General features: G+C 51.0%; 1 protein-coding gene across 1 annotated transcript in view; it reads right to left on the reverse strand.

The window, feature by feature from the left end:
* The window catches only part of NOTCH3 (notch receptor 3), a 33,424-nt gene that overhangs the window by 2,415 nt on the left and 15,252 nt on the right, over positions 1-15,757 (reverse strand). The window contains exons 21-32 of the mRNA XM_081230640.1: positions 15,333-15,465; positions 14,990-15,247; positions 14,790-14,908; positions 13,775-14,340; positions 12,060-12,392; positions 9,943-10,097; positions 9,622-9,844; positions 8,617-8,701; positions 5,794-5,956; positions 4,368-4,672; positions 3,955-4,102; positions 494-591 (exon numbers count right to left, since the gene is read on the reverse strand). Of these exons, the coding sequence (XP_081086766.1) occupies positions 494-591; positions 3,955-4,102; positions 4,368-4,672; positions 5,794-5,956; positions 8,617-8,701; positions 9,622-9,844; positions 9,943-10,097; positions 12,060-12,392; positions 13,775-14,340; positions 14,790-14,908; positions 14,990-15,247; positions 15,333-15,465 (2,586 nt within the window). The remainder of the gene's footprint in view (positions 1-493; positions 592-3,954; positions 4,103-4,367; positions 4,673-5,793; positions 5,957-8,616; positions 8,702-9,621; positions 9,845-9,942; positions 10,098-12,059; positions 12,393-13,774; positions 14,341-14,789; positions 14,909-14,989; positions 15,248-15,332; positions 15,466-15,757) is intronic.

Below are 15,757 nucleotides of genomic sequence, written 5' to 3' on the forward strand. Positions count from 1 at the left end.
AAATTAAGATTAATGCAAAAAGAATCCATAATGAATATAATTTTGGAAATTTTAAATAAAGATGGAATCCAACCCTGTACCCCTTTAAGCCTCACTCTTTCATCTGTAAAATGAGAGTAATACCACCTTGCAAGGGTTTTTAAACAACAATCAAAACATCTACCTTTTACTGAGGATGTGCTAAAGCACTTTATAAAAGCTTTAGCTCACTGAATCCTCGAAAGAGGCAGTGAGGTGGGTACCGTTGCTTCCCCATTTCGAGGATGAGAACAGAGGTTCAAAAGAGTTAAGCAACTTGCCCAAGGTCACCTAGCAACTGCCATACACTTCCTCCTCTGATCCACTATTGAAACCCCTTGGGCCCAAATCCCACACCTGAAAGCTGGCTGCAGGCAGGGTGAATGCCCCCACTAGCCTACCCCAACCTGCTCTCTGCCACCTGTGGAAGCTGTGCCAGGGCTGACTCCCAGGTGGGCCAAGGGCTGGGGCTCACCTTGCTATCTTGCATGTCTTTGTTAGCTCCATTTTTGAGCAGGGCCAAGGTGGCCTCCACGTTGTTGACAGCTGCAGCCCAGTGTAAGGCTGATTTTCCTGGGGGGAAGTGAGGAAAGGTCAGGGTCAGGACCAGGCTCATTTGCTGGCCCCCCAACAGCAGGGGGACAGAAAATGTCTAGAATATGGCCTGGGATGGGGGGAGGGTAGGCCTGCCACGAGTATCTGAGTAACTGTGTTTGGGTCCATGTGTGTGCACACCTGTAGATGTAACTCTCCATATACGGGGGGTACTATGTGGACCTCACTCAGTGGTACCTAGAGCTGTGCTGTCCAATGCAATAGCCACCAGTCACAGTGGTTCTTTAGTATATGTAAATTAAAATTACAAAAAAAAAAAAAAAATGGAGTTCCCTGGTGGTCTAGTGGTTAGGATTCTGGGCTTTCACCGCTGTGGCCTGGGTTCAGTCCCTGGTCGGGAAACTGAGATCCCACAAGCCGCACAGGGCAGCCAAAAGAAAAAAAAACAGTAAAATAAGTTAAATTAAATTAAATTGATACCAAGACCATTTAATGGGGAAAGGATAGCTTTCTCAACAAATGGTGCTGGGACAACTGTTATCTCCATGTGCAAAACAATAAAGTTGGACCCCTACTGCACACTATACACAAAAAAATAATTCAAAATGAGTCAAAGACCTAAATGTAAAAGCTCAAACTATAAAACATTTAGAAAAAAACACAGGAATAAATCTTCATGACCTTGAATTAGGCAAAGGATTCTTAGATATGACACCCAAAACACAAGCAACAATAACAAAAACGACAAAAATAGATAAATTGGACATCATCAAGATGAAAACTTTCGTGCTTGTAAGGACACCATCTAGAAAGTAAAAAGAAAACCTACAAATATATTAAACCTACCATATGTTTGATAAGAGACATACCTAGACTATATGAAGAATTTCTACAACTCAATAATAAAAAGACGAATAACCCAATTTAAAAATGGGCAAAGAATCTGAATAGACATTTCTCCAAAGAAGATACACAAATGGGCAATAAGCATGTGAAGAGATGCTCAACATCATTAGCCGTCAGGGAAATGCAAATCAAACCACAATGACATACTAAATCACATCCACTAGGAAGACTAGAACAAAAAGACAGATAATAGCAAGTGTTGGTGAGGATGTGGAAATACTGCAACCTTCATACACTGTTGGTAGGAATGTAAAACAGGGCAGCCACTGTGGAAAACAGTCTGGCAGTTCCTTAAAAGGTTAAACAGAGTTACCAAGTGACCCAGCAATTCTGCTCCTAGGGATATACCCAAGAGAAATGAAAACATATGTCCACACAAAAAATGATACAGGACTGTCCATAGCAGCATTATTCATAACAGCCAAAAATCAGAAACAACCCAAATGTCCATCGGTGGAGGAATGGATAAACAAAATGTGGTATATCCATAGAACAGAATATTATTTATTCATTAAAAAACAAAAAAGAAATAATACTGATACATGCTACAACATTTGTAAACCTCAAAAACATCGTGCTAAGTGAAAGAAGCCAGTCAAAAAAGACCACATATTGTATGATTCCATTTATATGAAATAACCAGAATAAGCAATCCATATAGAGAGAAAGTACATTAGCGGTTGCCTAAGGGCCGGGAAGATGAGGGGGATTGAAGGGGTGATGGCTAAGAGGTGAGGGCTTCTTTTTCAGGTGATGAAAACATTCTAAATTTTATTGTGATGATATTTGCACAACTATGTGGTTATACTAAAAATCATTGGATTTTATACTTGAAATGGATGAATTGCATGGTATCTGAATTATATGTCAGTACAGCTGGGGTTTTTTTAAGTAGGCAAAACAAAGGTTAAAACATTAAATGAAATAAAACATTTAGTTCTTTGCTCACTCCAGCCACATCTCAAGTGCTTGACAGCACATGCCAGTGGCTACCATACTGAACAGAACAGACTAAGAGTATTTCCAACATCACAGAAAGTTCTATTGGACAGTGCTCTTCTAAAGCCGTATTTCCCAACCAGGGGTGATTTTCCTCTAAGGGGCATTTGGCAATGTCTGGAGATATTTTTGGTTGTCACAACTGAGAGGTGGGGTGCTATTGGCATCAGTGGGTGGAAGCCAGGGATGCTACTTATCCTACACTGGATAAAGAAGATGTGGTACATATATACAGTGGAATATTACTCAGCCATAAAAAAGAATGAAATAACGCCATCTGTAGCAACATGGATGGACCTAGAGATTGTCATACTGAGTGAAGTAAGTCAGGCAGAGAAAGACAAATATCATATGATTTCGTTTATATGTGGAATCTTAAAAAATGGTACAAATGAACTTATATACAAAACAGAAATAGAGCCACAGATGTAGAAAACAAACTTATGGTTACCAGGGGGACAAGGGGGGAGGGATAAGTTAGGAGACTGGGATTGACATATACATACTATCATACATAAAATAGATAACTAATAAGGACCTTCTGTATAGCACAGGGAACTCTACTCAATGCTCTGTAATGGCCTAGATGGGAAAGAATCTAAAACAGAGTGGATATACGTATATGTATAACTAATTCAGTTTGCTGTACACCTGAAACTAACACAACATTGTAAATCGACTATCCTCCAATAAAAATTTTAAAATAAAAAAAAATTTTTTTAATAAATAAATTAAAAAAAAAAATCCTTGGGCTTCCCTGGTGGCGCAGTGGTTGAGAGTCTGCCTGCCAATGCAGGGGACACGGGTTTGTTGCCCCGGTCCAGGAAGATCCCACATGCCGCGGAGCGGCTGGGCCCGTGAGCCATGGCCACTGAGCCTGCGCGTCCAGAGCCTGTGCTCTGCAACAGGAGAGGCCACAACGGTGAGAGGCCCGCGTACGGCAAAAAAAAAAAAAAAAAAAAATCCTTCGCTACACAGGACTGCCCCCACCACAAAGAATGAACCAACCCCACATGTCAATGTTGCTGAGACTGAGAACACCTGCCCCAAAGGATGTTTCTAAGAGTCCAAGTGTGTCTACAGCTGTATGAGGTTCTCTAGACACAAGGGCAGGTCACTGTTGTGCAAGCAAGCCACCTCCAGGGACGGAGCGGCCCTCACCTATAGATCTGGCTGATTTGCAAATTTATTACACCAGTTGTCCAGCGGATGGCACCAGAGTAAGTTCTTCTAACAAAGCAGATGGAAGGGAAGTGTCTTGGGAAGGGCACCTTTTCCTGAACCACTGCCACACAGTATGGGCTAATGGGCGCCATTTTTTTTTTAAATGCATGAGTGTAGGTCCATGTTGAAACCCTGTTATGAGTACACGAGTTTCACTGACTGGGTGTCAGTGTGGGTGTGAGTTCACACCAACAGTCAGGGCCCAGATGACACCCTCTCAGCCCCCACCCACCACTACCCCCCACAGCCTACCGAGTTCATCCACAGCATTGACATCAGCATGGCTGGCGATGAGCTCTTCCACCATGCCCTCCACTGCCAGGCGGGCCGCCAGGATCAGTGCTGTGGAGCCGTCTGCCATGCGGGCATCCAGGTCTGTGGAGCGGTTCCGGATGAGAATCTAAGGGAGATGGGGCACAGCAGGAGGAGTCATGGCAAGAACAAAGGGGCGAGAAGCACCTCTAAGCCCTCTGAGGACCCCAACCAATACACCCCGTGGAACTGATGAGGTTCAGGGAATAGCTTCTTGCCAGAAACTGTACTCCCATATATCCCCATCTTACAAATGAGAAACATGAGCTCTGAAAGGCAGAACCAGGGCTTGAACCCAGGTCGGTCTGATGCCTGTCCCAGCTCTGAAGTCCAAAGAGGTAAGCCCATCTCACCTGGAAAACGCCCTGGGCATCAGCAGTGACGGCTGTGTGCAGGGGGGTGCGGCCTGAGTGGTCCTGGGCATTGGTATCTGCCCCAGCATCCAGCAGCCGCTTGGCCGCATCAGCCCGGGCATAGCGGGCAGCCAGGTGCAGGGCTGTCTCACCCGTGCGGTCGGTCCGAGCCCCAAGCTGCGCCCCCTGGCAGATAAGGTCTGAGATGATGCTGGCTGACGTGTCTTCTGCCTCGTCCTCCTCAGCTGGGATTGCTTCCAGGGCCCCCCCACAGAAGGAGGCCAGCATTAGCGGGGTGAAGCCATCTGCAGGGACCAGGAGTGTGTCACAAGGGAGGTGGGCACAGGGCCTTTCTGGGGAATACGATTGAGGGCACTGCATTAGGAGGAAGTGGGACATGTGGAAACACAAGAGGGAATGGCAAATCCTCCCATCACACACACACACCTGTGTCAGGTGCCCCAGAAGCCAACCCAGGATGAGGATTCATGGGCATGTGATTTGTCACAGAAGGGCTCCTAGGTAGTAGGGGACACAGAACGAGGGAGGGAGGAAGTCAAACAAGTGTGCAACCTTGGGCAAATGCCTGGAGAGTTATTTCAGCCTGATCCCAAAGGGGGACTGTGGAAGCTGAGCTGTACCCCAGAGTTGTAATCCAGCTTGAGTCAAAGGAGCTGAGCCTTTCATACTCCTGCATCCACTGGTCAGGAGCTGCCCCCAGGGACATAAAATACCAAGCACCTCAGGCCCTGGTAGCCTGAAGGGCTTCAACAGAGAGCCATAGGTCCTGGTCATTGGGAGCAAAAGCAAAACAGAGCTGGAGAAGGCATATCCCAAAATGTGGCAAAGACAAATCCAAGAGGATCCAGATAACATGGTCTGCTATACTCTTCATGAGCATTTGCTCGTTTCCCTTAGGAGGCTACTTGCATCCCATTCTCCATCCTCAAGCCCTAGATAAAGCCAAATCCTTCCTTCAAGGACAGGAATATAGCTCAGGCCTGTCAATCTGCATATTCCAGGCCCCAGGCCACACTGATTGGTTCAGGAATGGGTATGTCCATCCAATCAGAACTCATCCTGGGACTTTTGCTGGTACATATGGGAAAAAGATTTTGTAAGGCCTGTCCCACCTGTAGCTATCAGTGCCTGCAGGAAAAAGCCTACTTGGGCTGTGGAGTCAAGAGGTGGTGAGTCCTGAATCCAAATGTGCCTGAAGCTTCCATTTACAAGAGCCAGTAAATCCCTTGTTTTACTTAAGTTAGCTTGAGTTGGGCTATTAAAACTTACAACCAAAAGTCCTGATTAACACACACCCCCACAGACGGACACCCAGACACACCCAGCTTTCCCTAGAAACAGACCCAGATGCAACCTCTCATGAGTAGGATGGATAAAGGGCATCCTGGAGGGAGGGATGCCTGACCTGGACCACGCACGTTGACATCCATGCCATCAGCATCTGCATCGCCCTGTGGTGGCGTCAATGCCATGGCTGGTGCCACACGGATGTCGGCAGCAACCAGGTGGTGTTGAGTCCACTGGCGGCAATCCACAGCATCCTCAGCTCCCACACCAGGCTCCTCTACCTGGAGGCACAAGGACCCAGGTTCTCACAAGGGGTTGGGAGACACAGTTAGAGGGACAGTCTGGGCATTCCCACAGGTTTCTCTCATGGAGATGCACACATGGCCCCAAGAAACCATTAACATCCTGCTTCTTTTATAGATAAGGAAATGGGAAATTGATGTACTGGAGCTCAGAGAACTCATAAGAGGAAGAACTGGGATTTTAATCCGGGTTAGAAGGGCAGAGGGTCTGGGAACCCACGGTAGTGATCAAGGAAGAGACACAGAGGGGACTTCCCTGGCGATCCAGTGGGTAAGACTCTGCACTTCCAATGCAGGGGATGCGGGTTCGATCCCTGGTCAGGATACTAAGATCCCACATGCCGTGCAGTGCGGCCAAAAAATTAAAAATAAAATAGATAAAAATTTTTTTTAATTTTAAAAAAAGGAAGAGACACAGAGCATAACACCTGTCAGCACACACCTGTCTATACACTAGATAGGAACATACCAAAAATGAAATTAAGAGAACAATTCTATTGACAACAGTATCAAAAAGAACAAAAAACTTTAAAATTAAATTCAACAGAAGAAATGCAAAACTTGTATTCTGGAAATTCCAAATCACTGGTTAAAGAACTGTGGGAGTAGAGGGATCCTGCAATAATAATAATTCCCAGTATTGGTATTTCCCTGGCGGTCCACTGGTAAAGAATCTGCCTTACAATGCAGGGGACGCGGGTTCGATCCCTGGTTGGGGAACTAAGATCCCACATGTCTTGGGGCAACTAAGCCCGCATGCCACAACTACTGAGGCTCTCACGCCTCAACTAGAGCCCACGTGCCACAACTGCAGAGCCCACGCACCCTGGAGCCTGCGCACTACAACTAGAGAAGGGAAAAATCCGCATGCCACAACTAGAGAGAAGCCCACGCACCAAGACAAACAGCCTGCGCACTGCAGTGAAAAATCCCGCATGCCTCAACGAAGATCCCGAGTGCCACAACTAAGGTCTGATGCAGCCAAAAATAAATAAAAATAAATAAATAAATAAATAATAAATCTTTAAACAAAATAATAATTCCCAGTATTAATCTGGGAAAGGAGTGAAAGGTGAGAAGCAGGGAGTTGCCCTGGATACCACGTAGGCTCCCACGTGGTACCACAAATATGAACGTGAGGTATCAGGACTAAATAATCACACACAAATGTATTGATTTACCCTCAGGAGTCTAGCACCTGGGCCCCTCAGAGGAGCTCAATAAATTTCAGACTCATGGTCCAGAAGGGAAGAATGAAGTTGTGAAAACAGGACAGAATATCCCTAACTAGCCTGCCTGGGCATTTAACAGCCTGCACCAAACACAGAGCCTGATCAAGCCAGACCTGAGCTTAAGGACCCAGGTGGGGAGTTGAATTTCATGAAAGGGGAGAGCCAGGTGATGGACAGCTAACCAGAAAGGGCCATGGAGGATGGGACAGCCTTCAATGTGGATTCAATGTCTGACACTGTCACTTAGTAGGCTTGTGACCCTAGGCAAATCACATTAGAGCTCTGAGCTTCTCACTGGTAAAATAAGGATGATGCAATCATTCTGCAGTGCTAAAATGCCATCATAAACATTCTGTACCATATACTTAACACCCGCTTTTGGATGAGAAAGGAAAAAAAAAGCCTGGGGCAAGCAGATTTCTTTAGCTGTCAATTGTAATAGATGTCTTCATTTCAACAAACATTAAAACATAGGCAGGGGAGGGAATTCCCTGGTGGTCCAGTGGTTGGGACTCCACGCTTTTACTGCCGAGGGCTGGGGTTCAATCCCTGGTTGGGGAACTAAGATCCTGTAAGCTGCACAGTGCAGCCAAAAAAAAAAAAGATAGAAAACATAGGCAGGGGAGTGGCATCTAAGAATGGAGGTGTGTATCAATAGCTACTTTATAGCATCCTCATAAAGATGAAATAAGATGTCTTATGTACATTCAAGACATTCAGCAAGTGTCAAAGTAATGCTAGCAGGAGGCTGTTATGAACTGTGCTCCCCCAAAAATCATATGTTGAAGGCCTAATCCCCCAACGTGACTATATTTGGAGACAGGGCCTTTAAGGAAGTAATTAAGGTTAAATAAGATCATGAGCGTGGAGCCCTAATTCAATAGGACCAAGGTCCTAATAAGAAGAGGAAGAGACGCCAGAGTTCTCTCTCTATGCACACACAGAGGAAAGGTCACATGAGGACACAGTGGGAAAGCACACTCTACCTGCCAGGAAGAGAGCCCTCACCAAGAACCAACCCTGCCAGCACCTTGATCTTGGACTTCCACCCTCCAGAGCTGTGAGAAGATAAGTGTCTGCTGTTTGAGCCACCAGTCTGTGGTATTTCATTATGGCAGCCCTAGCTGACTAAGACAGGGCCCGTAGCTGTGGCCCCAGGACAGGAAAAGACCAGCTGGGAGTGCTCTCAGGCTGGGCACGCTGGACTAAGTTGGATGCAGCAGAGAGAAAGCAGAGTCATTGTCTGGGCCAGGGGATCCCCTCTGGAAAGATGCCAGGAGCAGGATGGGGTGAGTGCTGTGACTATTCTCCAGAGCCAGGGACAGCAGAGATTTTCCTGGCTCTCCCACTGACCATCGAGCCCCAACCCAGGACCCTGAGGGCAGGGGTCAGAGGAGGGGACACAACCTTCAGTCGCTTGGCCTCCGGGCACTCTGTGTCCATCCAGTCTGTGGCCACCTCTCCCATCAGACTCTCACCCTTGGCCATGTTCCTATGGGGGGGAAGAGGGAGGGGACAATGGGTCAGTAGGGGCAGGGTGCAGGGTCAAGAGACAGGGTCCAATGAGGGGATGTAGGATGTGGTCAAGGTTGCAGGGGGTACCATCAGGGGTTGTGATGGGTGACGGCCAGGGTCGTAAGGTGGAACTGGGGAAGAACAGGAGTGGGGTCAGAGGTCAGAGCAGTCGGCTGTGGGACAGGTGAGGGTTCCAGGCATATAGCAGGGGTTATAGAAGATGACGTCAGGGGTCATGGAGGATAGAGTTATCCTCATAACAGGTGAGAGATGTAGCCAGGATCGAGGAGGTTGTGGAGAGGGGCCGGGGGTCACAGGGTGACAGGAGAGGGGTAAATTCAGGGATTAGGTCAGGGTGGGGTTGGAGTCTCGAGGGACAGGCCAGGGAGTTGGAGGTGAAGCCCACGACCAAGGCCAAGATTGAGGATAGTGGGGAATGAGCACTGAGTTGGGGGGGAAAGGGGGTCAGAGGTGAGGTCAAAAGTCAGGGTGTGTTAGAGCCAGAGGTGATATTGGGGGTCACAGAGGATAGGGTCACAGGGCCAGCAAGGGATTGGGATGCAGACAGGGATCGAGATCAGTAATCATGTGGGAACAAATTCTGAGTATCAGGGTGAAATCTGAGAAGCTGGGGTCAGGGAGGGTTCAGGGTAGAGTCAGAGTAGGATCTGAGTGAGGGAACTGGATCATAGGAAATGGGGCCAAGGGTCACACATCAGGGGTGATTCCCAGGGATTATCGAGTCAGTGGTCAAGGGGATGAATACTGGGTTTCCAGGCTGGAGTCTGAAGTTAGGGTCAGGTAGGGGTCAGAGGTCAAAGTCAGGTCAAGGTGGGCTCAAGGGCTCACAAAGTCCCACAGTCAGGGACAGGGAATGGGCTGAGTCAGAGTCCTCACTTCATGCCCAGAGCGTCTTGGCCCACGGGTTCCCGCCGGCCCTTGTGGCCAGCTGCAGCATCCTTGTGCAGCGCGAAGCCCTCGGGGAACCAGAGGGTGCTGTGCTCACGCTTGCGGCGGGCCACCATGACGCCCAGGACGAGGATGACCAGCAGGAAGACGGCGCTCGCAGCCAGCAGGGGCAGTAGCGGCACGCTTGGCTCTGGCAGCTCCAGCGGTTCCCCTGCGGGCAGGAAGCAGGGGGTCTCAACCAGGGGCCAAGGCCCACCCCACCATATGAGCCCCAGTTCCACCCTCATCACCCGCCAGGCTGGCCCTCACCCCGTGCCGCCCGCAGTGGGTACGGGAAGTCAAGGCGCTCCACCGCTGACAACGCTCCCAGATAGTCCGCCGCACTCTGGGCGTCGGGAAAACAGTGGTCATTCTCAGGCGACTGCAGGCACAGACGGTTGTCAATCTCCAGCATCACCACAGAGCTGCGGGGACACAACAGAGGGACAGGCAGACTCAGCAGGCACTCCTACAAGCCCTGCACCATGCCCCATCCCCACTCCCCTGCATTAGGCTCGAGCATCTCTACTCACCATGTCACCACTGCCCCCTATCTAGCATCCAACTCCACCACAACCCCAAAACCAGTCTTTTTTAAAACACACTTACTATATATTTGGTGATATTAAGGATATTTATTTTTTTAACTGTGATCATGGTATTATCGTGTTTTAAAGAAAAGAGCTTATTTTTTACAGAAACATACTGACCTGTCTACGTACGAAATGACATGCTATCTAGAAATTATTTCAACATAACGTGGGAACTAGGACAAATTGAAGGGACTATGTATGAAATAATAATGGCCATATATGTTAATTGTCAATGCTAGGTCCTAGGTACCTAGACGTTCATTACCCTGTTCTGCTTTTGTATATGTTTAAAATTCTTTATCAATTCCCAAAACGAGTCTTGCTGTGGCCACCAGTGTCCTCTGAGCCATGAATCCAATGGTCATTGTTTTCATGTCAACTTCTCCTTTATCAGGCTGGTGCATCCATCTCCTGCCTGCTATGAGCACTGGCTTCTGACAGTTGACAGCTGCCTCTCTGGCCTCAGCAAAGTGGGGATCCCTTCACTTGGGAGGTGACACCCCTTAGGGAAGCCTTCAGCCAGGGACTGGCTCATGTGAAGTGTACAAAAGCTGGCCCTCCTGTCTCAAGGTGGGACCAACTTTGAGGTGCTATTCACCCTCCAGAGCTCTCCAAGGGATCAGGCTGAGGCTGGACTCTGGCTGAGGCTGGACTCTGGCTGAGGCCGGACTCTGGCTGAGGCAACCTCCTGCCTCAGTTCCTCCCCTGCCCCATCCTATTTCCCTCATTCCCTGTCTACTGAGAGCACCCTTCCAATACATCACATGTATCTGAATCTCCATCTCTGGCATTGCTTCCAGGAATCCAACCCTCCAAACATTTTCCTTCTTTGGGATACCCAGTGCCCTTTTTCCTGGCTCTCCTTCTCCTTCTCTTTTCTGAGCTAACTTCCTTCAACCAATCCTTAGGACTCAGTGTCCCCAGATGATCCTTCTGTCCCCACATCTCTCCCCACTTCTTTGTGTCCCCCCCATGGCTGCAATGATTGCAAAACCCTTTTTTCTTTCTTCTCTCAATCTTCCGACCCCAACTGCCTCCTGAGGGTCTCTCCGAGACCCCCAGATCCCTCTGGAAGCCCCAAAGTAACCCCTGGTTTTCACCCTGTGTCTTCATCTTGATGAGACCACTTCCAGCAACTCAGTCACCCCAGCCAGGGACTGGCACATCCATCAACTATCCTCTCCATCTCCCCCATCCCAGCCATACCCAGTCAGAGGCCCTGCACCTCATCTCTAGCCTCCAGCCCTCCTCCCTGTGGCACGTCCCACTGTGCTCAGAAGCCACATCTCCCTTCTGGCCCCTCTACCAGGCCACCAGCAGGAGAGTTCTATATTTTCCATTTCTAAAACAAACAAACAAAAAACTACACATGCCCTTAAACACTCTGCTATACCCCTGCCTCTCCAGAAGGAAATAGCGCTAGACCAGGGGCTATTCTGTTCCCCCAAAGCACCCTTGCCCATGTCTGGAGGCATTTTGGGTTGTCACATCTTAGCGGAGGGGTGGTGCGTTGCTTGCGTCTAGTGGATAGAGGCCAGGGATGCTGCTAAACATCCTATAGTGCACAAGACAGGACAGCCCCTCACAGCAAAGAATGATCCGGCCCCAAATGTCAATGGTGCCGGGACTGAGATGCATGTATTGTATGACGCTGTATGTATTGCCAAGAAGGCTCGCCCAGATCAAGGGAAGTTAAGGGAAGTAAATGCACAAGACCTGAGGAATGGTGCCCCTTCCCACGCCCGGCCTAGCGTCTGCGTGGGCGCCATGGCTCCCCCGGGGGGAGTCACTCACCCGATCACCTCAGGGGCCAGCTCCCGCCGATTCCGGGATTCGGAGCCAGGACCAGGCCGGTGGTAAGGGAAGACCATAGCCTGGCCGTTCTCATCCAGACGGAAGCGCAGCGAGGTGCGCAGGATGCCACTGAGCCGCTGCAGGAAGTCGGCACTGGAGCGCAGCAGCTCCTCTGGCGGCAGCAGCACAGTGAGCACCAGGACACCTCGGGCCAGCAGAGCCGGCACCTCACCCGCACAGTCCAGCCCATCCCAACCGCACTCCTCTGTGTTGCAGCCCTGGTCGCAGCGGCCGTCGGCAAAGTGGTCCGCGCAGTACTTCTCATACACCGGGCTGGGGACAGAGAGGGGTGGGGTCAAGGGAGCCTCCACCTCCGCTGCACGCACACACCACAGAGCACCCAGACCCTGGAGACAGCGCAAGCGCAGAGAACTGGAATGTATCCACGTGCTTGTGGAATGTATCAGGCTTTCTGCAAACAGAGCCATTGCTTTGTAACTATTAATAAGTCAATAACTACTGAGAGCCACCTGTTATGTGCTGGGCGCTACTGTAGGCTCTAAGGATATGGCCCCGACATAAATCCCTACCCAGGTGGAGCTGGCATTACAGTGGGCAGAGACAGATATTAAAGGAGATGAATGAGGAGAACATACAGCATTTCGATCACACACCAATAAAGGCTAAATTTAAACACACACACACACACACACACACACATCTATATGGAATTAAATGCTAAGGAAAAAAATAAGGCTGGGGGTGGGTGGCCAGGGAGGAGCTCACTGAGAAGGTCATTGCTTGAGCAAAAACTTGAAGGAGGTGAGGCAGGAGCCATGTGGCTTCCTGAAGGAGAGCATTCCAGGCAGAGGGAACAGCCAGTGCAAAGGCCCTGAGGCGGGGCCAAGCCTGGGGAATCTGAAGAATGGAAGAAAGGCCAGGGTGGCTGGAGCAGAATGAGCAAGGGGGAGAGTGAGGGTGGGAATGAGGACAGGAAGATAAAAGTAAAGAAAGGGTTCCAGGCAGAGGAACACACAGAGGGTCACACAGAGCACAGCACAGGGATGGACAGATGGAATGCATAGGACAAATAGGGCTCATGAACAGACATAGAGAATGGCAGAAGAGGAGCAGGAATAGACAGGCAGGAGCATGGACAGATGGATGGGCATATAGAGGGGCAAAAAGGGTGTGTGAATGGACAGAAGGACAGAGAGAAGAGGCCCATGGACAAATGGGGCATACAGATGGACAGACTGGCATAGAGACAGACAGATGGACAGATGAGGTCCAAGGATGGACAAGCAGGTGTGCAGACAGACAGTTGGGTGTATAGAGGGACAAAAGGAATTCATGGATGGACAGAAAGACAAACAAACAGGGCATAGGGAGGGCAGATGGAGTGCAGAGGCAGACAGAAAAACAGACAAAAGGAGCACATGGATGAACAGACAGGTGGGCACATTGATAGACAGGCAGGGAACAAGGATGGACAGACAGGGCACAGGAATGGGAAGACAGACAGACAAATGACACACGGATGGGCAGACGGTACACCAAGAAACAGATGGGTCAAGTGAAGGGACAACCCAACAGACAGATTAAGGATTGACTGACAGACCAAGGCAAACGGATGGGCAGATAGAGAGGCAGGGCCCATGGATGGTCAGATGTGACACATGGACAGACAAGACACAGAGTGAGGACCGGCTCACTTGCAGGTGCGCTCCCGGCCGCCTGCGCGGCAGTCGAAGTTGTCATAGAGGCAGGCCGGCGAGCTGCAGGCGGGGTCGCAGCGGCTGTTGTTGAAGAGGAGCCAGCACTGCAACGCCGCGCACTGCCGCCAGGGGTCGCTCACGCTCAGCGAGCAGTCGCCGCCGTCCCAGCCGCAGCCTGGGCTGTTGCACTCTCGGTCACAGCGCTTGTCGCCGCTTTTGGCCTCGCAGGCGGCTCTCGGGCAAGACGGCTCCTCGGGGGCCTCGGGCACCGCTGCAGGCATCTCACAGCGCGGCCCAGCCCAGCCTGACGCGCACGTGCAGCGGAAGAAGGGCGCCAGCGTCTCCGGGCGGCAGGAGCCCCCGTGGAGGCAGGGGGAGGTCACGCAGCTGGCATTGGCGGCTCCCAGTGGCGACCCCCGGGAACCCCGGCAGGCGGGACCCGACAGCCCCGGGGGGCAGGCGCAGCGCGGTCCACGGACCGTCTGCTGGCACGGGACGCCCACCGGGCACTGCAACTCCCAGCAGGAACGTGCCACCCGCTCGCAACGCGGGCCCCAGAACGGCTGTGGGTTGGGTGGGGGGAAAGGAGAGGAAAAAAAAGTGCGGGGGCAGGGGATGGAGGGAGAGAAGGGGAGGAGACAAGAGAGGAAGGAGGGAAAGAGAAATGGAAGGGTGGAGAAGAGGATTGAGGGTTGAAGGGGGAGAGAGAGGGGAATATGGGGGGGTCAGGACTTGGGAAAGTTTGGACCTCCAGTCTCCCTAGGTCTGGCTCAACCTCTCCCTCTTGCACTGGAGCCCCACCTTGCAGGTAAGCCCAGCCTTCCCCAAGAGGCCACAACTCCAAATTCCAGAGGGACACACACACACAAACACACAACCTCCAGGTAATTTCAACATTTCCCAGAAACCCCTTCCATCTTACACCTCTTCTCCCCTAAAGCCACACCCACCCACGAGGGCATGATCCCACTCCTCTCCCAGAGACCTTGATGTGAGTGTCCACCCCACCTACCGGGACACAGTGGCAAGAGAAAGTCAGAGCTCCCCCAGAGCCGGGGCTGGGATGGCACTGGCCTCCATGCTGGCATGGCTGCGACTCACAGGGAGACAAGACAGTCTGACAGTGGGGACCTGGGCAAGCAGAAGCACGTGGATCAGCCACAATGGGGAACACAGGCAGGATCGCAGGCCAGCCCCCTCTCCCATGCTTACCTGTGAAGCCGGCATGACAAAGGCAGTGGAAGCCCCCACCTGGGTCCTGCAAGCAGTCCCGAGTATGTGCCGCATGGCAGGCACCTGGACGACACTCATTGATGTCCGCCTCACAGCGCAGGCCGGTGTATCCCGGGGGGCAGGTGCAGCGGAAGCCACCCACCAGGTCCACACAGGTACCATTGTGCAGGCACCGGGGGCCCGGGTCCAGGGGGGGGCCTGGGCCACAGTCATCCTCATTAATCTCGCAGAGCACACCTAGGGGAAGGGGGGAGGGGGAGCAGTCAGGAGCGGTCAGAAACCCAGCCTCCCGTCCTGTCCCCCAACCCTGACACTGGCCTACCCAGCGTTCCTGGAGGACACGAGCAGAGATAGCGGGCCACGAGGTCAATGCAGACGCCCCCATGCTGGCAGGGCTGGGAGGCACACTCGTCCATGTCATCCTCACAGTTGTCACTAGTGTAGCCAGCTGGACACTGCGGTGGGGGTGAGGCAGGGACCCACTCAGCCCAGAGAGACACAGATACTCGCCATGAAGATACAGAGACTCCCAGTGCAAAAGGACACATACAGTCATCCAACACACAGAGACATGCCCAGTGTGCAGAAACACACACACACCCAGTACATGGAAGCACACCCAGACATGGAAGGACACGCAGGCACAAGGGCTACAGATACACTCAGTGCAAAGGGACACACACAATACAAACGCACAAGACAGACCCACAGGAGAAACACCCAGATACTCAGATACACACAAGACAC

The sequence above is a fragment of the Mesoplodon bidens genome (assembly GCF_964165515.1).
Source record: "Mesoplodon bidens genome assembly, chromosome: 4".
Classification (NCBI taxonomy): Eukaryota; Metazoa; Chordata; class Mammalia; order Artiodactyla; family Ziphiidae; genus Mesoplodon; species Mesoplodon bidens.